This window comes from Ornithorhynchus anatinus, chromosome X1, assembly GCF_004115215.2.
Source record: "Ornithorhynchus anatinus isolate Pmale09 chromosome X1, mOrnAna1.pri.v4, whole genome shotgun sequence".
NCBI lineage: Eukaryota > Metazoa > Chordata > Mammalia > Monotremata > Ornithorhynchidae > Ornithorhynchus > Ornithorhynchus anatinus.
In genome coordinates this window covers 112,715,962-112,740,235 of record NC_041749.1, presented here as the reverse complement: position 1 = coordinate 112,740,235, position 24,274 = coordinate 112,715,962, and the positions used below count along the sequence as shown (strand labels likewise).

The 24,274-nt window shown below is 43.9% G+C and overlaps 1 protein-coding gene across 6 annotated transcripts in view; it reads right to left on the bottom strand.

The window, feature by feature from the left end:
* INSR (insulin receptor) overlaps nt 1–24,274 on the bottom strand; it is a 176,961-nt gene that overhangs the window by 42,591 nt on the left and 110,096 nt on the right. For all 6 annotated transcript variants that reach the window (XM_029050237.2, XM_029050238.2, XM_029050239.2 and 3 more), the window contains exons 3-9: nt 20,009–20,330; nt 15,904–16,049; nt 15,429–15,573; nt 9,618–9,832; nt 7,616–7,742; nt 2,690–2,940; nt 1,981–2,148 (exon numbers count right to left, since the gene is read on the bottom strand). In XM_029050237.2, the coding sequence (XP_028906070.1) occupies nt 1,981–2,148; nt 2,690–2,940; nt 7,616–7,742; nt 9,618–9,832; nt 15,429–15,573; nt 15,904–16,049; nt 20,009–20,330 (1,374 nt within the window). The remainder of the gene's footprint in view (nt 1–1,980; nt 2,149–2,689; nt 2,941–7,615; nt 7,743–9,617; nt 9,833–15,428; nt 15,574–15,903; nt 16,050–20,008; nt 20,331–24,274) is intronic.

Sequence of the window (24,274 nt, the reverse complement as noted above, 5' to 3'; positions counted from 1 at the left end):
TTTTACAGATGAGGGAACTGGGGCACAGAGAAGTTAAGTGACTTGCCCAAGGTCACACAGCTGACAAGTGGCAGAGCCGGGATTAGAACCCACGACCTCTGACTCCCAAGCCCGTGCTCTTTCCACTGAGCCACGCTGCTTCTCTAATAGCAGCTTGTATTTGTAAAAGAGCTTTATAATTATTCCGATTCATTACACTTGTCACCAACAAGTTACTCTATGTTTGTCAGAGCATTAAAAGTGTCCAATAACACACATGATCCTGAACTCCTATCTGGGCCAGTAATCCTAGACTTCCCACCACCTTCTGGAGACTAAAGGATATAAGCATGGATACTTCTGGTTTAACTTCAGATACGGGGCTTACAATTTGTGATTTCTTCAATGAATAATGAAAGGAATATGTATATATATATATATATATACAGATACACACCCACACCCACACACACACATATATACATAATACATGTATATACCCCCCCATATATATATATATATATACATATACATATATAAAAAATAATAATGATGGCATTTGTTAAGCACTTACTATGTGCAAAGCACTGTTCCAAGCGCTGGGGGGGGGGAATACAAGGTCATCAGGTTGTCCCATGTGGGGCTCACAGTTTTAATCCCCATTTTACAGATAAGGTAACTGAGGCAAGTGAAGTGACTTGCCCAAAGTCACATAGCAGACAAGCGACGGAGCCGGGATTAGAACCCATGACCTCTGACTCTCAAGCCCCGACTCTTTCCACTGAGCCATGCTGCTTCTATATATAGCTTCACCTTCACTGTTTTCCCAAGAATATATACTGAAAAACTGCTTCAGAAGTTAAAACCTAAGTATGATTGTAGTCTTATTCATTAATGTTATAGAAAGCAAAAATTCAATTGTGATCGACAGGTGGAGTTTGCTCTTCAGTTGTTTACTGCACATCACAGAAATATATAATGTCTGCATGCCATATATTTGTGTTCTGACTGGACTTTCTCAGCTTCACTTCATCTCTTCTAAGCCACGAAAAGCAAGGCAGGCAAAACCTATACCTTCAAAATGTTTTATACCTCCTTGTGGGTAGAGAGCATGCCTTTTATCAGTATTGAACTCTTCTAAGAACCAAATACAGTGCCCTGCACACAAATGGCCCTCAAAAAATACTACTGATTGATTTCAGCAAAAAAATTGAATTGTCCAGTAATAATTATGGATTGCTAAAATGTTGGGGGGTGGGGAGAAGGAAATGGCTAAACATGTAGGTACTACAAGCCAATGAACACGTTTTCTTGAAAAAAACAGGGGGAAACAATTCTCACTAAATAGAATAGAGGAGCCCAGAGTAGAGACTACATTACTGTTCTCAGAAAAAGAACGTCATCAGGAGTCAAAGTTTTTCGTGAGATGTAGACTAGCTCCGTGAGACCCAAGCAGAAATGAATAGTCTTTCAGACCCTCTTCCCCTCCCCGGCCTCTTCTTCCCCAGTGATCATGTGGAAAAGGTTCTGCCCAGGGCGAAATGGTTTCATTTTTTGAATAGCTACTTTTTATTCTGAGTCCCATCTGTGGGTAATGGACTCCATGGCTTTTCGTAAGTCTTTGTCAAATACTTAGAATATAAGATCATGGAGTGGAGATTTTGGGTCAAGGGGTGGACGTTTGGAGGAAGGCGATGTGTGTGTGTGTGTCGGGGGGGAATAGGAGGTCAAGAGGTCGATCAGTGGGGATGGAGGGGGGAGGAAGGGGTGCAATTAGATTCCTGGTAAGAGCTGCAGCCTCAACACTGCTACTTTCTATGCTTCCAGGTTCAAGTTGGCACGACAACAATACATGGTCTCACACCCTAATCCCAGACTCCCGAGGTCCCCTCAGGAAGGGCTACATGATCTTACGTATCCACACCCACAGCCCCCCAAAAAATCATCTTTAATTTGGGAATTTTCAAGCAGGACAGCCAAGGGGGTGATGAAAATACTCACCCTTCAGGCAATAATCAAGTTCATAGAGTTCGCTATCCTCAGCCTGTTGCTCCCAGAACACTAAGTAGTGTGTGATATTACCATTTGGCTCTGAAGGTGGTTTCCACTTTAAAATGATCTGGGATGAGGAATTGGAAACTGATATTGGATCTAAGGGAACGGAAGGAACTGCGGATGGAAAGAAAACATATTTCGGTCATTGTTTTTACCCTGGCATGTTTTTTCCGAACAAAGTACCGTAATGAATTTGGCACAAGAATTCCTACACAGTACTTGATAGGGCTACTTTAGCTTCCTGTAAATCAGAACAACTCTAGGCAAAATGGCATAAACCTTCAGCTTAATCCTTATACTAGTAAAGAAGAAACAGAAAGCTGTGCGATTAGCAGGTTCAGAATACTGAATGCAAAAGAAATTGGCAGAAATCTGGCAAGAATACCCATTTTTTCCTTTTCATTAAATTCAAATACATTTATCAACCTAACAAATGCACCTTCCTCACTGCCTTACAGATTTAATACACATCGGTTGTTCAACTTGATCTCACCGAGCTTTCTACCTGGAAATAACAGTAAGAATTTTCCCATCCTTGTTTGAAAACAAGCGGCATGACTGCAAAATACCTTCACAAGCAAGTCCTGACTTTAGGATGTGAAAACGATAATTTTCTGGCATACTGTTAGACTGTGAATTAATCAGAAACTCTTACCTGTAGCATTGGTCTGGACATAAATGATTTCACTCTTTGCTCCGTATGTTCTTCGCTCATCAGAAAAGGTGACTAAGGTTTTGACAAAGACAGCATACTGGGTCCAAGGTTTCAACCCCCTCATTAGCCAGCCTGGAGAGCTCTGGGATTTGGGATCATTTGACCGCTGGGGAGGTTCTACATCAACCACCGTCCAACTGTTTGAACCACAAGCATCTTGACCATCAAATTCAGTCACATTTTGATATGGACTTTTACAAAGGAAAAAAAAAGGTGAGGGGGAGATGGTTACGATTGTGTCAAATCGGGACTACACGCAACCCATCAGGTTCCTGGTAGAAGCCCAGGATTCGCCCCCCTCGCCCCCCGACCAAAGCTTCAGATGACTCCAGAGGGGTTTTGTCCTTTCTCCCCTAACCAGGTAACCCAGCTCTATGGGGATGTCCCAAGATTGCCTTAGCACCTGAAATATCCTCCCAAACAGTATTCCCTTCCTCCCTTCCAACTTCTTAAACACTTGACCCCTTAACTACTATAGTGTGATAAATTAATAGAGAAGAAAAACTATGGCCAGGGTTCTACTTACTAATAATCAAAATCATAATAATAATTGGGATATTAAGCACTTACTATGTGCCAAGCGTGCCTTTTTATTGGTTTATTGTACTCTCTCGAGCGCTTAGTTCAGTGCTCTGCACACAGTAGGCTCTCAATAAATACGACTAAATGAATGAATGAATGAAAGGTGCTCGGGTGGACACAAGTAAATCGGGTTGGACCCAGTTCCTGTCCCACATGGGGCTCACAGTCTTAATCCCCATTTTAGAGATGAGGTAACTGAGGCACTGAGAAGTTATGTGACTTGCCCAAGGTCACACAGCAGACAAGGGAAAGCAGCATGGCTCAGTGGAAAGAGCCGGGGCTTCGGAGTCAGAGGTCATAGGTTCGACTCCCAGCTCTGCCACTTGTCAGCTGTGTGACTGTGGGCAAGTCACTTATCTTCTCTACCTGATTACCCTGTATCTATCCCAGCGCTTAGAACAGTGCTCTGCACATAGAAAGCGCTTAACAAATACTAACATTATTATTATTATTATTATTACAAGGGCTTCTGACTCCCAGGCCCCTGCTCTGTCCACTAGGTCACGCTTGGAGCTCAGTGATAAGTTGCTGAAAGCTGATAAAATGGTGTGAGCATGGTAATGAAGAAAAAAAAAACAATTTCACTGAACCCACTGCCATTCAATTCGGTTTTGTGCGATAAGAATGGTACACATCCAATCTGAAGACAAATAAGTACCAGAGAGACAAAACTTCAGGGAATTAGGTATACGACATTTAGAATTTGGGGAACCTTGCAGTAGTTTGGACCACCGATGGCCCCCCTGAAGTGGGGAGGAACCGGAGGGCTAGTTACTCCCAGAAGTGATGTTCTTGAATTGTTCTTGTTTTAATTGTGTTTTTTATGGTTTTTGCTAAGTGCTTACTATGTGCCAGGCTCTGTACTAAGCGCTGGAATAAATACAAGTTAATCACGTGGACAGAGTCCATGCTGCACATGGGGCTCACCGTCTTAATCCCCATTTTTCATCTGAGGGAAATGAGGCCCGGTGAAGACATGTAACATGCCCAAGTTCACACAGCATGTGAGTGGCAGAGCCAGGATTAGAAACCAAGTCCTCTGACTCCGAGGCCCGTGCTCTTTCCACTTAGCAATTCTGCTTCTCTATTTACCCTCTTATTCTTGGGTAGGGACTGTGTCTACTAACTTGGTTATATTGTTTTAGTGTAATAATAATAATTGTGGTATTTGTTAAGCGCTTTCTATGTGCCAGGCACTGTAATAAGCCCGGGGGTGAATACTAGCAAATCAGGTTGGACACAGTCCCTGTCCCGCGTGGAGCTTGCAGTCTTAATACTCTCCCAAGCACTTAGTACAGTACTCTGCACACAGTAAGCACTCAATAAATACGAATGGTTGATCCCCTTCCTCCCTTCCTGCAGTTCAGAGGCTTCGGTGATGAAACCCAAGGGTAAATGGTAGACATTAGGGATGTTCAATGATGTATCCCTAACCACTAAGGTATATATCAAGGGAAAGATAACAGGGACACTGGTGTCCGCAAGAAGTAGCCCTATCCAGATGGCAAGAGCTTGTCTTGCTTAGTTCTCCGGGACTGGAGGCAAATAGAAGTGGTTTCTTTTTTCACGTGTTCTGAGTGCTGCTTTCCACTCCACCAGAAGAATAGCTTGGCTCTAGTGATCATTTCTGTGTGCGAGTGGAGATATATGAAGGCAGACTGTAAGCTCATCATGGGCGGGGAACCTGATCAACTCTGTTGCACTGTAATCTCTCAAGCGCTTAAAAAAGTGTGGTAAGCACTCAATAAATACCATTGATGATGATGATTGCCGATATATGTGAGAGCAAGGACATCCAAGTATTTTCAATAGAAGGCCACATTACCAGAAATCCCTATGTGTGTGGGCCACAGACTTTTTTTTATTCATAACAATAGTGAAGTATATAGCCTGTTAGCTATTCAAAAATTTTGTTCTTTGCAGTAACAAAATGCTTTAACAAGTTTCATCAACTTTATGAGTACAAAACTGGACAGTTTCAAGCCTGGTGCTAGTCATTGTTCAATTTAGATTACATCAATGAGAACGGAGGACGGGCCTGGGAGTCAGAAGGTCCTGGGTTCTATCCCGGCTCCATCACTTGTCTGCTGTGACCTTGGGCAAGTCACTTCACTTCCCTGTGCCTCGGTTTCCTCACCTGGAAAATGGGAATTAACACGGTGAGCCCCATGTGGGACATGGATGGTGACCAACCTGATTATCTTGTATCTAACCGAGGAACTCAGTACTGTGCTTGGCTCATAATAAGCGCTTGACAAATGCCACAATTATTATTATTATTAGTAGTATTGTTATTAAAAGAGCCATAGTATGTGCTTAACAAATACCATTTTAAAAAACCACAACCTGGTATTTAACAGACTGAACTGTTCTCGAGAATGTGTGGCTTCTAGACTGTGAGCCCATTGTGGGAAGGGATTGTCTCTATTTGCTGCTGAATTGTACTTCCCAAGCACTTAGTACAGTGCTCTGCACACACAGTAAGTGCTCAATAAATATGATTGAATGAATGAATGTAGTCACTTAGTCAGAGCCCATCGCAATTCTGAGTAGGCCCTGCCGGCCCCGTAGTTCAGGTGTGCTAGCTGATGAGGTTAAAAAAGAAATTGGCACTCTGCGGTTAAGTGGGCCACATCTGGTCTGAGGGCTACATCTTGGATGCTCAAATGCTAGGGGGATAGGTGTGTAATGGGGAGATCAGAATAAGGAGGCTGGAGTATGTGATGGGAGAGCATGTGGGTTTTTTTCATTTTTTAATATTTGTTAGGTGCCAGGCACTGTACTAAGTACTGGGGCAGACACAAGCTAATCAGGTTGGACATGGTCCATATCCCACATGGGGCTCACAGTCTTAACCCCAATTTTACAGATGAGGTAACCGAGGCCCAAAGTCACACAGCAGACAAGTGGCAGAGCTGGGATTAGAACCCAGGTCCCATTAGCTGGGGGCAGAGGGTGTGGAAGAGAGAGGAGTGAGACCTGGAGATCACAGTTTCTACAAAACATCGACAACCTCTAGCTTATGGTCTACAAGTTTGTTTAATGGTTTTTGGTTTGGTTGACTAATGGTTAAGTTCAGCACTCAGTAGTTAAGCTGACACTCTCCTGAACTCTAAGTAGTCTGCAATTCTATGTAGTCGTAAATTCAAGAGTCAAAACTGAAAATCTTACTAATGATATAAACCTGTGCCCATGGGAAAGAAGGATAATTATTACTGACATGAATTCTTTCTCTCCGATTATCTTACTGTGGAATTCCTCCGGATTTAGTCTGGTGGATAAACAGTCAGTCAGGTTATTGTTCTGGGGGCGGAGGGGGGGAGAAAGGGCAACATAACCTTAAAGTCCCATTCTATTTTAAATACAATTTTGAGACACCTTTAAAGAAGTGAGGCAAATAATTATTTGCAGTTATCTTTGAAAAGACTCGGAGGCTTATTGCATTTTGAGAAGCCTCTTACTTATGCCTTTTATTTAAAGCACAGAGGATCAATTTGGCATTTTGCCTAAGGGCAACAATTTGATTTAGAACCTCTGATGCAGCTTGAAGGATGCAAAATAAAATGAAATGCTTCTACAGATTCTCAACTCACTTTTGAGCATATTAGTACTCAATCACATCATATGACTTCAAAAAAAGGACTAATCCATCCAAAGTGGGTTGACTGACGACTAGTTTGAAAACAACTATAGCCTCAGACAGATTGGAGTCTGCTTAGATAAAAACTATGCTCTTTGGCTTCCGAAAAGAAGAGAGATTCGGTTCAAGGATGGCACGGAAACCTGAAATGGACGTGGATCGCTGGGCTCTTATGAGGGGACAGCAAGGGAGTGGGAAGAGAACGTGGAAAGTTCCACTGTCTAGCCACTGTCTGGGTTGATCCCCTGCTTTCCGTGCTACTGTTCTGGCACCTTGGACCCTCACAATACCCTCGTCCTACAAACAGAAGCCTGGAGAGGTGGACAAAGGGAACCTGCTGGCACCCACCTCCGGAGGCTGGCATGATTTGTCATGCCACTCTCTGGCATGCGCGCCGGGGATTACCGGTGCTTCACTGAGGCAACCTCTGAATCCCAACCCTTCGATTGACTTTCGTTTCTACGTTCATCTTGAAATGAGAATTTGAGCTGAAATTCTATTTAGCATCAGCAGGAAGGTTAAGGTAAGTGGAAAAAATCACAGTCACTATCCAATGTTGATCTGATGCCTGCTTCAGGAGGAGAGGGAACATTGCGATGCTATACAGTTGTGTCTTTCTCAACTTCATGGAGTTCACTACTTACGCTTCTTTGTAGAAAAGCATAAATCCCAAGAGGTCTCGAAAATCAGGTGGCCAGTAAGGTTCCCATTTTAGTAAGATCTTGTCGAAAGATGTTCTGATTTGGGAAAATCTGAGTAGCTCATTTTCACCTAGTACAAGCACAGAAATTTGAGTTCAAAACAGCTGCGTGTTTCTTACAGCTCATGAGACTATGTTCCACAAAAGAGATTTTAAATGAAGAAAAACGTATTTTGAATGAAGACCTTCTGTAGTATGTAGTGACCATTTGACCTCTCTTTTTACTAATAAAATCCAATGTATTTATGTTGCTTGGTGGAATTGGGCATTCATATGATTGTATGCTCTTGGGACGAGGTATTACAATTTCCAAAATAAAATAAGAATTTGTCCTTTTTTGTTGAAAGCACATGGTTAAAGCCTCAAAACAGTACATAAGCATTGCACTGTAAACTCATAAGCACTGAGTTTACTTCATATCTCAAAGTAGCCAGAGATTCATTCAATAGTATTTATTGGGCGCTTACTATTCATTCAATAGTATTTATTGAGCGCTTACTATGTGCAGAGCACTGTACTAAGCGCTTGGGATGAACAAGTCGGCAACAGATAGAGACAGTCCCTGCCGTTTGACGGGCTTACAGTCTAATCGATCAACTTATAAATTTTTATGACTCCTTAGGCTCAGAAAAAATCCTTAATGGGCGAACCCTCATTTGACTGCCGTTCTCTCCTTCTACCTCTCCCTACTACACACAGGTTAACAAAACTCAAGTATTGAAATCTTACATATTCAAGAAGTCCCTCTCCAGCCCCAAATTTCACTGTAGGGCCAACAAAAAGGGACTCAAGAAGAAGGGAGAGGCAGACTGTGTGCATTCTGTTATTACTGTTATTGTTACTATTTTTTAAGATCCCTGGTCTGATTTTTCTTTTTCTTTAAGACCCTGGCTAGTGCCTGTTTTCATGGTTGGTACAGTGAACAATAGCCAAGGTGAACCCTTGGCCCGATTTTCCTCCTTCATTCTCTTAACTTTCCAGTCAGTCAAGCATGAAATATCCCATTTGAACCAATTCTACATTCCAATTATTAATAAGTGATTATTGTGCTTCACGGTTATCCTAAATAAAGAACATTCGAGGGAGTCTAGAAAAGGAAATTCAGCTCAATGTTGCATCATTCATCATTTCCCTGCTAGGGTAATATACCCAGAGAATACCTTTGAGACCAACTCAGCCCGTCTGCTTTTGGGAGGCTGGGATGATGAAGGGACGGAAACCCAATCCAATGAGTTATTAGCAGATACTCTTGAACCACCCCCAGGATGTGTGTGTTTTCTCTCGCTTGTCTTTTTCTGTCTCTTGGTTTGGCCACCACCCAACCTCTCCCGCTCTCCGTTTTCCCCATCGCTGGAATTCTCCTTCCTCCACTCTCCCTTTCCCCGTTCCCCATCCCTTCGGCCCCCCCGCCACATTCCTGCTCCCCCAGCCTTCCCCACACCCCGAGCAGTTTCTGCCGTTTATCCCCATCTCCAGGCCAAGCACCACCCTTTCCCTCGTTTGTCTCCCGCCAAGTGCGAGCATTTTGGAGACAGCCATCCCATCACGCGCTGGACTCTTTATATGGATTTCTAGGTATCTTACTGCTTTGCTACTCAGGCTCTCCGATTTTATGAGCAACATGACACAGTCATTTTCACCGCCGGAAACAGAGGGCAACCCTATGAGGAATAACTGCTTCTGAACATAGCTGGGCGAGATCAAGCCCCAGGCTTGATCTCCTACACTTCCTTTATTCTATCTGAAGAGGCATGGGTCCAGGCTCATCCACCGCCATGCCTACTTCGCAGTTTGGTAATTCTGTGGGGAGGCGACACCACTGTGGCCAAATCCGGGTTAGAGGGGAGAGTGTATGGGGGGGAAGGAATGCCTCACTTCCTTTGCTTGCTTGAAAATTGCATATTTCTACTCATCGGCTCTTTAGTTTTGCATACAGCCTTACGTACAGGATGCTTGGTCACCATTCGTCTTCAAGGCTATGTCATTTCTTTCTTGACGCCCCTTGGTTCCGGAGATTTCTTCCATTTTGTGAATCTCTGATAAGCAGAGTTTGGGGTTATAATGGAAGAACAATTTTCCTTGGGCAATGGTGAGATTGTGTTTACTCCAGTCCCATAGCTGTCTCAGGTTCTGATTATCCAGGGCATAGAAAGAATAATTCCTAAAGGAATAAACACATGAAAAGGAGAGTGGCTCCTTGCAAAATACATTTGTGAACTACCTATACTGCTTTGAAGAACATTTTTGAGTTATCAGACCCATGAGCAATATTATCTGGCGATGTGCCGGGCACCATACGTAACAAATCTGGGCTCCGCAGGATGTGAAGAATTGGCTGTGCTGGCTGAGAGGGCTCCCAGGATGGCCTGGTGAGATTCCTCAAGTCAACTGTCTTGGTAATGGAAGGGAAAAGCAAGGAAGAGAGGAACAAAGAACACCAGCTTTCCAGCCCCAAATGTGCAACTGGTGATAGGGACCAGAGCTAGTGGCAGAAACAGGGGCTTTCCACAGCATGGCAAGGTGTGGTGGTGGACAACTGGGAATTTTTGTTTTAAGCAAACCTCATCTTGCCCTTCCTTAGACCCCAGTCAGATGAATGAAAGCCAAAAATGCACCCCTCTCTCAAAGGAACCTCTCCAGAGATGCGCTCAATCATCTGTAGCCAAAGAAAAATTGACATGTCCCATTCTTTTGTTGGATCGATCAATAGTATGTTTAGGGCACCTTTTGTATGAAGAGCACTGTATTAAGTGCTTGAGTGAGTACAGTCGTTGTTATGTTTGCTCCCTGAGCTCAAGGAGCTTAGGGGGAAGACAGATGCTAAAATCAATTCCAGTTGGGGAGGGGGGAAATACAGAGTACATCAGATTGGTGTGGGGCGGTGGGGCGTGCGAGCGAGGGGGGAAGGGGAGATGAGTACCCAAACGCTTAGGTGACAAGGAAGCGCTGAAGAAGCAGTGTTGGGGGGAAATGAGGCGGGTAAACAAGAGATGATTCAGGGAAGTCTTCCTGAAGGAGATGTGGTTTGAGAAGGGCTCTGAAGATGGGAAGAGCAGTGGTCTGTTGGATGTTAAAGGGGAGGGAGTTCCAAGCAATAGGCAAGGCATGAGGAATAATTATAATAATAACTAGGGTATTTGTTACGTAAGCACTTACTATGTGCCAAACACCGTACTAGGCACTGGAGTAGGTTCAGGACAAGCAGGTGGGGCAGAGTGCCTGTCGCACATGAGGCTCATAGTCTAAGAGGGAGGGTGAAGAGGTATTGAATTCCTATTTTACCGATGAGGAAATTGAGGCATGGAAAAGTTAAGTGACTTGCTCAAGGTTACACTGCAGACAAATGGTGGAGCCGGGATCAGAACCCAGGTCCCCTGATTCCACTGGGCCATGCTGCTTCTTCTTCATCAAGAGGTTGGTGGCAAAACAGTATAGAGCCAGACAGGGTGAGGAGGTTGGCTTGAGAGGCGTCAATGTGGGTGCTGCTGAGGTGAGGCACGAGGATAAGTAGGGGCAGAGAGGTGATTGAATGCCTTGAAGCCAGGAGTTCCTTCTTGATGTGGAGAATTAGCAACCACTGGAGGTTTTTGAGGAGTAGGGAGAGGTGGGCAGATGTGTTTTATAGAAAAATGATCAAGATGGTAAACTGAAGTATGAATAATAATAATGGTATTTGTTAAGCGCTTACTATGTGCAGAGCACTGTTCTATGCGCTGGAGTAGATACAGGGTAATCAGATTGTCCCACTTGGGGCTCACATTTTTTTAATCCCCATTTTTACAGAGGAGGTAACTGAGGCACAGAGAAGTTAAGTGACTTGCCCAAGGTCACACAGCAGACAAGTGCCGGAGCCGGGAATAGAACCCAAGACCTCTGACTCCCATGCCCATGCTCTTTTTCACTGAGGGGAGAGACTGTGGGCTTGCAGGTCAGCGAGGAAGCTGATACAGTAATCGAGTCTGGCTGTGACAGACGCTTGGACCAGCCGGGTGGCAGTTTGGATGGAGAGGAAGGAACGGGTTGTTTTGGAGATGCTGTGAAGGAGGAACTGACAGGATTTGATGACAGACTGAATATGGGGGGTTGAAAGAGAGAGAGGAGCCAAGGATAATGCCAAGATCGAAGGCTTGAAAGATGGGGAGAATGTTGGTGTTGTCGACAGTGAAAATCAAGTGGGGGACAGGATTTGGGAGGGAAGATGAGGAGTTCAGATTTGGACAGGTTGAGCTAGAGGTGCTGGCGAGGCATCCATGTAGAGATGTCCTGGAGGCAGGAGGAGATGTGAGAACTCAGAGTCGAGAAGCTGAGTGAGGCTACCGAGGCAGATTTGGGAGTGATCGTGTAATAGTGGTGGTTGAAGCTGGGAAAGTGGATAAGCTCCCCAAGGGAGAGGGTCTAGACTGAGAATAGAAGGGGATCCAGAACTGAGCCTTGAGGGACTCCCACAGCTAGAAGGCAAGGCAGAGGGAGGGTCAGTGGAAGAAACTGAGCAGGAATGGTTAAAGAGGTATGAAGAGAGCACAGGGTCAGGGGAAACCCTGTGAAACAGTATTTTCAGGAGAAGGGAGTGGTCCACAGTGTCAAAGGCTGCTGAGAGATTGAGGATTAGGGCAGAGTAGAATCCGTTAGATTTGATGAGGAGGAGGTGATGGTTGGTGACCTTGGAGGTGAGGGTTTCAGTGGAGTGGAGGGGGCAGGAGCCTTATTGTAGAGGGTCAAGGAGGGAGCTGGAAGAGAGGAAGTGGAGGCAGCAGGTGTAAACTTATTAAAGGAGTTTAGATGGGAATGGAAAGGAGGGAGATGGGGTGATAGCTGGAAGGTGCAGTAAGGTCAAAGGAGAGGGGGGTTTTGATAGGAGACAAATGGGCGTGTTTCAAAGCAGAGGGGAAGGAGCCATCAGAGAGCGAGTGGTTGAAGATGGCAGTCAGGGAGAGAAGAAGAGTGGGTGCAAGTGCTTGGAAAGATCATGGGCTTGGGAGTCAGGACCTGGGATCTAATCCCAGCTCCACCACTTACCTTCTGGGCAACTTTGGGCAGAAAACTTCACTTTTCTGGGCCTCAGTTCCCTCATCTGCAAAATGGAGATTCAAACTTGTTCTCCCTCTTACTTTGACTGTGAGTCCCAAGTGGGACCTGATTATCTCGTATCTACCTCTGCACTTAGTACAGTGCGTGACACATAGTAAGCACTTAATAAATACCACAATTATCAAAATTATTATGGGGTCAGAGGTACAAGTAGAGGGGGTAGATTCCAAAAGCGGCCATGAGATTTCCTCTTGAGAGGTAGCCAGGAAGGATTAGAGTGGGTGGGGGGTGGGGGAGGGTGGAGGACCTGGAGAGGCTAGGAGAAGATTTGGGGGAGTTTCCACCCGATTGGTTAGTTTTTGTCAAGTTTTGTACTTGACAAGGTAATGGGGGATGAGAGAGTGGGGAGGTGGAAGTGTTTGGGGTTTAAGGAGAGAGTTAAAGACCCCTAAAAGGATCCATTGGTGAAAGGGCTCAAGATGATAAATTTAGCTCTACCAGTTTTTGGAGGGGAGGTGGGTGATACTGAAAGTTTGAGGAGGGAGTTAAAAGTCTGGACTATTTGGTGTGGGAACCCAGATTTCTCTCCTCCTCTGCAGCCTCACATTTCCTCCTGCCTTCATGACATCTCTTTTTGGATGTCCCGCCGACACCTCAAACTTAACATGTCAAAAACAGAACTCCTCGCCTTCCCATCCAAACCCTGTCCTCTCCTTGACTTTCCCATCACTGTAAACAGCTCCACCACCCTCTCTGTCTCACAGCCCATAACCTTGGCATTATCCTTGACTCATCTCTCTCATTCAACCCACACATTTAAACCCACGTGTTTAATCTATCACTAAATCCTGTCCATTCTACCTTCACAACATCTCCAGAATCTGCCCTTCCCTCTCCGTACAAACTGCTACCATGTTGATCCAAGCACTCATTTCCTGCCTCGACTACGGCATCAGCCTCCTCGCATTCTGTCTCTCCTACGTCCAGTCCATACTTCACTTTGATGCTGAATCATTTTTCTGCAAGACCGTTCAGTCCATATCTCCCTGCCCCTCAAAAATCTCCAGTGGTTGCCCATCCACCTCCGCATAAAACAAACTCCTTACCATTGGTTTTAAGGCACTCAATCAGCTCTCTCCCTCCTATCTTACCTTGCCGATCCCACTACAACCCAGCTCGCACACTCCACTCCTCTAAAACCAACCTACTCTATCTCAATCTCATCTATTCCACTGCCAAACCCTTGCCCACTTTCTCCCTTGGGTCTGGCACTCCCTCCCTTTTCATATCCACCATTCTCCCTATCTTCAAAACCCTCAACATCACATAGCCTCCAAGAGGCCTTTCCAGACTAAGCCCTTCAGTTCCCCTGTCCACTCTCCCCACTGCATCAACTACGAACTTGGCTCTGTACCCCCTAAGCACTGTGATACTTAGCCCAACCCCACAATACTTACGTAAATATTCTTATACGCTACTACGTCCCTTATCTCTAATCTATTTTAAATGTCCATCTCCCCCTGTAGACAGTAAGCTCTTTGTGGGCAGTGTTTGTGTCTACCAACTCTGTTATATTGTTCTTCCCCCAACGCTTAGTATAGTGCTCTGCACCCAGTAAGCGCTCCATAAATACCACTGATTGATTGACTGATTGACTGGGTAGGGGGAGTCAAGAAGTGCTGGTGGGCAGAGAAGCAGCATGGCTTAGTCGCAAGAGCCCGAGCTTGGGAGTCAAGAAGTGTTGGTGGGCAGAGAAGCAGAATGGCTTAGTTGCAAGAGCCCAGGCTTGGGAGTCAGAGGTACTGGGTTCTAATCCCTCCTCTGCCATTTGTCTGCTGTATGACCTTGGGCAAGCCACTTAACTTCTCTGTGCCTCAGTGACCTCATCTGGAAAATGGGAATGAAGACTGTGAGCCCCACATGGGATAACCTGATTACCTTCTATCTACCCCAGTGCTTTAGGACAGTGCTTGGCACATAGTAAGCGCTTAACAAATACCATCATCCTCGAAGGAGGAAGAGAGGGTAGAGCTACAGCTGGCGAGGATGAATTTGAGAGGTCAGCCTGACGTCTGGATTTCCACTAACAGGGCTCCAAGGCACAAGTGCACCGAGGGAGGTAATGTACTGTGGAGTTGATCCAGGGCTGGCGGCGGATGGTGCGAGACTGACTGAGCGACAGGAGCGCGAGGGATTTGAGTTCCGTAGCAAGGGTGGAGAGGAGGCCGTGGATTTGTGCATCCAGAGAGGGAAGGTTGGATAGGGAGTCCAAATGGGGCACGCTGACCTGGGATAAATGGAGTGGATCGGGAGATCGGAGGTCTCTGTGGTGGTGAGAGGACACTTTTGCTGGGAGGAGGTGTGTGAAAGGAAAAGCAGTTAAGGTGGGTTAAGGTGGGTGTGGCCAGAGAGTGGGAGGTTGTGGGTTAGAGAGTGCTGAACTCTTCTTCAATCAATCAATCAATCGATCAATCAATCAATCATCATGGTTCAAAGATCATAGGGCATGTACAACTTCCTCTTTCTTGCTTCCATCATGGCCCCAGGGCTCTGAGATTTTGTCAGGCATCAAAGGGGCTCTTTATCGAAAAATTAAGATCCCACCTCATTCAAAAAAATACATAAGCTTCCAAGACTCGCATTGTTTTAAGTGCGCAATATTCATATCCTACCCAAAGACATACATCGAAAGGACCTTTTCCAACAGAGCATTTTGAAGACAGACTTACCCAGCTTCAAGGGTCTCCCCTTTAATCAGTTGCAGTTTACGGAAGAAAGACAGAGACACTAAGGCATAGGAACGACGGATTTTCAGGTAACCCGAAATTTCTTCAATTAAGCCAAGGTTGGCTTCTAGTTCTGCCGCTAAATTATCTGGGGAGAAGGAAAAAAATCCCTCTTTTAGAAATCATGCATAAACACTTATTTCTGCAATTAGTTATGTAAAGAAGTCCACATATATGCTACAAATAGTTTCCAAGCTATTATTTTCTTAACGAAAGGCTTCTTTCAGCCTTACTGAAAATGCAATCAACAGTCCCTGAAAGAGTGAAAAGTGAGCAATTTTTGCTGAAAGCCATCTACATTTGGTTTACAATGCAATTCATTTTAGGGCTCTAGTTATACATTTCGGTTTATTCATATGTGCCCCCCACCTTCTGCCGGCACCCCCGACCCCAAACCACAAAACAGCACAATGCTTACTGCCTCCACGTATGTTTATGATCAAGCTTCCGTTTATGACAGTACACCCTTGAAGCTCCTGTGCAGATGTTACCGAATCAATGGTCTTCTCACCATACATATTACAAACCTTTGGACAGGGCCCTGAACAAGGAGAGCAATTCAGGCTAAAAGACAAAAAGCACAAAGAGAAAAAAAAATGAGCAGATTCTAATAAGTGGCACAACATCATCTAATGCAGATTTTGGTCAAAATAGCAGCACAAAAAAGAGACAAGGTCATGAGATACTCCAAGGATTACATCTACATGTTATACTGGGCTGATCTCATTTTCTCCACAACGTGTTGTCTACCTATCCATGGATTTTAACAATACCGATCCTTATGTTATTTAGGTGCTTATGCACTTTGGTGTTGCATAACCAGGACCCCCACCCCACCCCCCATAAACAGCTACTGCTTTTAAGGGATGAGATAGACTTTTACAGGTAAGATCTAACAATACTCCTTCGCTTTTATTCCTTCATGTAGGCACAGAAACATTTATGGGGGAGTGAGTTGTTGCCAGGCTTCTGTTTTTATCAAAATAGATTTACTGGACTAGGAATGAGGATGAAGAAAAAAGCAGTTCTGTTTTGTAATCATTCTGTTTTTCGTAATACCAAGAACAGAAAATAGCAAAAACCCTTTCCTATAACAAAATGAAAATTGCATAAGTGAAACTGAAATATAATGGCTCTCTGGCAAAACAAAACTGTACAAAGTAAAACACAGCAATCATTTGTTACTAATAACAGCTCTCAATTCATGTTCCCATCCTCTCAAAACCAGCCTCCTTGAGCATTTTAGGCCATCACAGCTTAATATGTGCCTGGCTGGAATAAAGGCTGATAATTTATTTCTTAAGTCTTGGTTATGCTGAAACTCAAGCTTCTTCTATTAAAGGCTAATTAATGTATTTTAGATGAGCGTTTCACTGGGAGAAATAGCCTCCCCCTCACCCCCACCTGATTCCAGAGGGGTAATAGATAGAAATGAATTACAAAGGGAAGGAAGGTAGACTTAGACCACAAATTTTCAGATAATAAAGAGGCAGGAAATAGGGCTATATTTAAAAGGTTAAGCTGATTTATATTGACATGTTTTGGATAAACAGGCCTATTTGATAATAGTTTTTCAAACTGCAATAAAACAAGACATGCCGTACTGTGGCGGAAATGTTAACATTGCCTGATCAGACCCATATGAAATGAAATGAAGCAAGAATCTCCCTCCCTTCAAAAATGAGGGAAAAAAAAATCGCTGGAAGTCTCCCACTTCAGTCAGCAAAAAGGCGAGTGACAGTGTGACTACTGGAGGAAGATTTTATTACAGGACCAACGCAGCTCCAAGGGGGCTCTGTGTATGTTTTGGTTTTTTGAATGTAAAAAACAAAAATCCAGAAATGGATTTTTAAATTCTCTTGGGGCTATGGAACATTAAAATTGCTAATCAAGGAGTGAACAAAGCCGCTCATGCTCACAGAAAATCCGACTCATCCCAATATAGATTTTTACTGAGAAAACCTTGTCATTTCTCACAGCAAATGGCAGAACCATGTAAACTGTTTGAGTGCAATGGCCTTTAAATGGCCAAAAAGCACTGGGAATAATCATCTTATTTCCTTTCTCTGTCAAATTACGCATTTCAGACCAAATCTTGTCACACTATTAATTTTGTAGCTGGCAAAACTTGAATAACCTCAGCAATCATAGTCTACCTGTAATGACAGAAACATAGTATTACTGAAGAAGGTCTAGTCTAGGCACATTATATTCTACTGGTACAAAGTACTTTTCGTTTTCTACAGTGATGCTTTTCTAACAGATTTGTTTATAAGGCTGTGTGTAAATGCTTCATAAAAGCACTGAGAAGCAGTATGGACTGCTTAGCACAGACCTTATACTTAGCATAGACCAAAGACTTAGCACAGAAAAAGCACAGACCTGAGAGTCAGAGGACCTGGGTTCTAATTCTGGCTCAGCCACTTCCCTGCTGTGTGACCTTGGGCAAGTCTCTGTGCTTCCAACTATAACATGGGGAGTCAATTCCTGGTCTCCCTCCTACTTAGACTGTGAGCTCCATGTGGGGAGGGACTGTGTCTGACCTGATTTACCTTGTATCTACCCCAGTGCTTAGAACAGTGCTTGACACACACCATATTTTTTTAAAAAAAGGTATTGGTCACATGGTCTCTCTGTGTACTGTATCAGATAGAGGCCCTTAATTCTGCTAAATGGCAAAAAACCCAATCAAAACAAAAGAAGCAAATTCTTCTCTCTCCCCTCCACACCCTAGCCCATAAAGCTTTCCCTCCCTGTTGCTTTAGAGATTGTTCTGTGCATAAAGGCAGTGGAAAGAAATCAGGGCAAAGCAAACCCAAAAGAACCAAAAAATAATAATAATAGTAATCTCTCCAACTGCTTTTTTCAGGGAAAAAGCTGTGTGAAATAGTCACTAATATAACCCAGCAGGTATCTCAGTCTAGTTTAGGCTGGTCATCTCTACCTACCTTTGGAAAGCCCTTTCTTCGGCACCTTGAAATTTACTACCCAGGAGACTGCAATCACAACTGGAGCTACCTCTCGGGCAGCCACTTCCAACTGCCACCACAGCATCTATATGGATTCCCCCAACCTTGCCTGAAGAGAACACTCCAAGGACCAGGCAGGGGCTTCTGAATGGCTTTCCCCCTGCTATATTCAGAAATTCAGAAAGACTTGCCGATCCTTAGGACGAACCGTCAACCTACGTACGTATGCCTCTGACAACGGATGTAATCAACTGATCAAAGTACGTGCCTGAGTGGTTCTGTCAAGTTGCCGAAGACTCAACTTTAGGTTTCAGGGAGCTTGGCCAAGTCACTGTGGGATATGCTCAGGATAACTGGGGGGAGGGGTGTGTGTGTGTGTGTGTGTGTGTGTGTATGTGTGTGTGTGTGGAGGGGTAGGAGGGGGTCTCAGGATAACTCAGCTGACCTTTGGACAAACTGATAGTGCATACATATGGTTCTCCTGAGCTGATACAGGCCTGGGCAAAGCCAAATCTTCTTGAGTTTCCCTCAGCCACAATTGATTCATCCCTCAGCCATGAGGAGCCCAGAGCCGTGAATAGGAAAGGGTCAAATAGGTGAAGGTTGGAGGGCGTGGGGGAGAATGAGAGAGAGAACCGACAAGAGGAGAACATCAATAACAACAAAAAAAATGCTTAGCAGAAAGGGAAAAATAAACTCGGCCTCAACAGTCAATAGTTTCTACCTTGAGCTTCCTTCTTTCTGTGTACCTCATTCAAGGAAGAGCTCTGCTCACGTGTAGCTTATTCCACTGGGCTGATTAATCAATCGATTGCATTTATTGAGCACTATGTGCAGGGCACTGTACTAAGTGTTTGGGAGAGCACGATACAACAATGTAACGGACACATTCCTGGCTCATAGCGAGCTTACAGTCTACAAGGAGTGCGCTTCTACACTCTGAGAAGCAGCGTGGCTTAGTAGAAAGAGCACGGCTTGGGAGTTAGAGGTCATGGGTTCTAATTCTGGCTCCGCCACTTGTCAACTGTGTGACTTTGGGCAAGTCACTTAGCTTCTCTGTGCCTCAGTGCCTCATTTCACCTCACAACATCCCTGCGAGCTAGATGGAAGCAGGTAACAGTATACCCATTTTACAGACTGATATATCACCTCCCCTTTTTCTGCTTTCAATTCTCCAAGATCCCACAGCCAATCAGTGGCTGGTCCAAGACTAAAATGCAAGTCCCACCAGTATTATTTCACTGAATGACTGAATCTTCTGAAGAGAATATTATCTTTCTCCTTCAACTTCCATATTACAAGGTGTTGTGAGGGTTAATGAAATACTGTCTACATAGGCCTCAGAGCTCCTTAAAGAAAAGTACTATAATTAGCCTACTCACTAATTAGAAAAGCTCATTTCCTAGAAGCCCCTCTCAAGAAATAAAAACAACCCATATTTTAATTGTGTATGCTTTTAAATGAAGACATGATGGTTACACACACACAAACACACACACACCACCCAAGAGCACGTGCGCGCGTGCACACACACACATTTCTTTCTATGCTTACTTGGTGGAATTCATAATGTATCCAGAGGGACACTCAGGAACACACTTGTTGTTGTGAATGACATACTGGTGACATCCAGATTGCCTGGAATTCTTGCAATTGTTGTGCAGACTCTGGCAGAAGCTGAAATTCACACAACGCCACTCCTGAAAGCGATAGTAATTCGGCGGGCAAGTTTCAACACACTTGCCATCGAGGTCGAAGTGCCGGCACGCAATGCATTTCTCGGGATCGTTCGGCTCTGAGCAGTTTCCCAGGCACTCGCTGTGACAGCATTGACCGTCTGAGGTGCAACCCTGCCACTTACAGGGGGCTGGGCAAACTGGAAAAGAAGAAGTAAAATGATTTGGTGACTACTTAAGCGTCATTAAAGAGGGTAGAAGGGGAAAACCTGGAAAAGTTGGTTTTACTGCTTCCAAAACCTTAATGGGCAGGGAGATTGAAAGAACTGGAATTTTAACCCAATGGTATATCTGTTATTTGGTTGCTTTGCTGTTCTTAAAACCATGCAATTATTTAAGAACTCATCGTCTCTCTCAAATCCTCTCTTTCGCCTAACATTCCCATCACTGTTTTTTTTTAAAACAATGACATTTGAGTGCTTATCGTGTCGACCTTAGGCGAGTCACTTCACTTCTCTGTGCCTCAGTTACTTCATCTGTAAAATGGGGATTAAAAGTGTGAGCCCCACATGGGACAGGGACTGTGTCCAACCCGATTTGCTTGTGTCCACCCTAGAGCATGGTACAGTGCCTGGCACATAGTAAGACCTTAACAAATACTATTGTTATTATTATTATTATTATTATTACAGAGCACTCTACTAAGCACTCAGGAGACCACAAAATGACAGAGCTGGTAGACACATTCCCTGCCCATGATGAGCTTTCAGCCTAGAGAGGGAGACAGACATTGATATAAATTACAGATATGCACATAGTGATTGATTTATTAATTTTAAAAAATTACTTTTCAAAACTGTAACCTCAACCCTGACACCTTTAGCACTGCAATGGAAAGGATTAGTGTAGGAAGAAAATGGCTCCAGCCTCCTTTTAACCTTCAGAATCAATCAATCAATCATATTTATTGAGAGCTTCCTGTAGGCCGAGAACCGTACTAAACACTTGAGAGAGTGGAAAGAGCAGGGGCTTTGGAGTCAGAGGTCATGGGTTCGAATCCCAGCTCGGCCACTTGTCAGCTGTGTGTGACTCTGGGCAAGTCAATTCACTTCTCGGTGCCTTAGTTACCTCATCTGTAAAATGGGGATTAAGACTGTGAGCCCCACGTGGGACAAGCTGATTCTCCTGTGTCTCCCTCAGCGCTTAGAACAGTGCTCGGCACATAGTAAGCGCTTAACAAATACCAACATTATTAACAGACACATCACAGTCCTCTAGACTGTGAGCTCATTGTGGGCAGGGATTGTCTCTGTATTGCTGTATTGTACTTTCCCAACCACTTAGTACAGTACTCTGCAAACAGTAAGCACTCAATAAATACGACTGAATGAATTAATCCCCTGCCCACAACAAGTTTACGGTCTAGAGGAGTTTACAAATGCCTTCCCTTCTGGGCTTCCCAACTCCCTTTCCCCCGACGAAGCAGCAGCAATGGTCCAAATTAGGCAATGAATGAGAGCTTTGAATGAATATTCATCATATGCTTCTAAATTTCAAATCATGCTGTGAGAGAGACAGAGACAAAGATAAAATAAGGGTTACCTTTGAAATAAAATGCTACACCATTTTCCCCAAAGGAGGAAAAGGAACTCTCTCCCTCTCCCTTCACCCTGAGTCACCCTCCTCCTTCTATCCCCTGAGGTATGTATTCTCTCATGAGTCAAGGTCAGATTTTTAAATTATTTGCCAATTAGCACATCATAATATTCTTAAAACGGATGGCTTAGTTTCAAGAGAGACCACACAGCAGTCGGGCCCTAAATGAAATGTGGTAAGTAGATTAGTGATGAACTGTGAGAAATTTCAGGGACAATTAAAAGTGTGGAAAAACAGTCAGGGCTACTTCCTTATTTGCTTAGGGACTGCACCCAGAGCCACCATTTCAATTAGATTGAGGGCAACTGAACTGCAGTTCTAACAATTTCAGTTAAAAGATGACAGGCAACTCTATAAAGAGACGAGTGCAAGGAGCCAAATATAAACAGTTCTGATCCAGCAGGGAGATTAAAATAGCAGAGACATGGTTCAAGGAAAAGGCCAATGCCCAGGTAGAGAGTAAATTTTAAGGGTAGAATGACAACTTCCACTGGACTATGAATGTATATTTCCCCCGCTATTAAAACATCAGGCTTTAGGCATGCTAATGGTTTTTTTTGGTAATAATAATAATGTTGGTATTTATTAAGCGCTTACTATGTGCCGAGCACTGTTCTAAGCGCTGGGGTAGATACGGGGTAATCAGGTTGTCCCACGTGAGGCTCACAGTTAATCCCCATTTTACAGATGAGGTAACTGAGGCCAGAGAAGTGAAGTGACTCGCCCACAGTCACATAGCTGACAAGTGGCAGAGCCGGGAGTCGAACTCGTGACCTCTGACTCCAAAGCCCAGGCTCTTTCCACCGAGCCACGCAAGGAGAAGTTCATGGTGGGAAAGAAGAATAATAGAAGGAGGTTCTATTAGAAGGAGGAGAGGAGTAGGCACTACCTGGAGAAAAACTGAAAAATGAAGGTGCAGTTAAATTAGGGAAGTCGGGGTAGGGAAGGAGCAAAACCTTCCTCATTTGACTCTGGGTAACTTGAGAGCAGGGGTCATATCTTCGACTTCTATTGTATTTTTCCCAAGACTTATGACAGTACTCTGCCCATGGTAAGTGCTCAATAAATATTATTGAATAAAGAGTTAAAGAATAAGCTGTAGTCAATTTTAAGCAAATTCAATGCAACTGGATGCTGATGTATAATATTTAAATGTACAACACTGGAGAAGCAGTGTGGTCTAGTGGATAGAGCACGGGCCTGGGAGTCAGAAGGACCTCGGTTCTAATCCCGGCTCTGCCATGCGTCTGCCGTGTGACCTTGGGCAGGTCACTTCACTTCTCTGTGCCTCAGCCCAGTGCTTAGAACAGTGCTTGGCACATAGTAAGTGCTTAACAAATACCAACATTATGATTATCTGTAAAATGGGGATTAAGACCATGAGCCCCATGTGGGACACAGGCTGTGTCCAACCTGATTAGCATCTACCCCAGCACTTAGTACAGTGCCTGGCACATACTGAGCACTTAACAAATACCATTAAAAAATAACAAGGGAGACTAGATAAGAAAATGCTCCTTGTCCTCAAAAGTCCTCATAGTCCATGCTACGGTGTCAAAACAGATCTAGGTAACCCCCAAAAATACATCATAGATGCTATGTTATTCTTTTGAATGTAGAAAAACATTAATCCTAGACCCAAAAAAGTGCTAAATACATTAATCACATAATTCTGAGAAAAAACAATGTGTTATATGTCTTCAAAACTCTGATAAGCATGCTTATAATTTGGCCTCTTATTTAGAACACTTGACTTCACTCTGCTGCCCAGATCATTTTTCTAAAAAAAAGTTCAGTCCATGTTTCTGTTCAGTCCATGTTCTGAACCTCCAGTGGCTGCCCATCCACCTCCACATCAAACAGAAGCTCCTCACCATAGGCTTTAAAACTCCACACTGGGTAAGGGTCATAGCGGCTTTTTCCCTACAGGGGAATTCTTTCTTTCCCTTCCCCTTTTAATGGCCTACTATAGCCATGTAACCGGAGAAAGGTAAAGCGGTCAATTCACTGAAGGCATGTCTTTCCACAGTAGAAAGTTAGAAAAAAAAATGTATTTAAAGCTACATGGATTAAAAATGTTGTTCTGTAATAGCACTCAAGACACATCAAGGGCAGTATGCAATTTAGAAAATAAAAGTCAAGAGAAGTCCATACCCTTCATTTGAAATTTGCCCACATTCCATAATGATCAAAATAATAATTAATAATTATGGTGTTTGTTAAGCATTTACTATGTGCCAGACACTGTCCTAAGCGCTGGGATGTATTCAAGCAAAATCTTCACTCAGTTTTAAAAACAACAATAAAAAACCCAAAGACCTCAAAAAGAAAATCCACACAGTCTCCTTTTGGGGCAAAATATATTTCCCCATTTTTTTTTCCTCACTTTATTCAAAAAGCTACCTTAAGCAACTGATTAGAATATACATTTTTCCAAATATCATTCCTCATATCTTACTCTTTACAGCTTCTCTCGTTGTCCTAATAC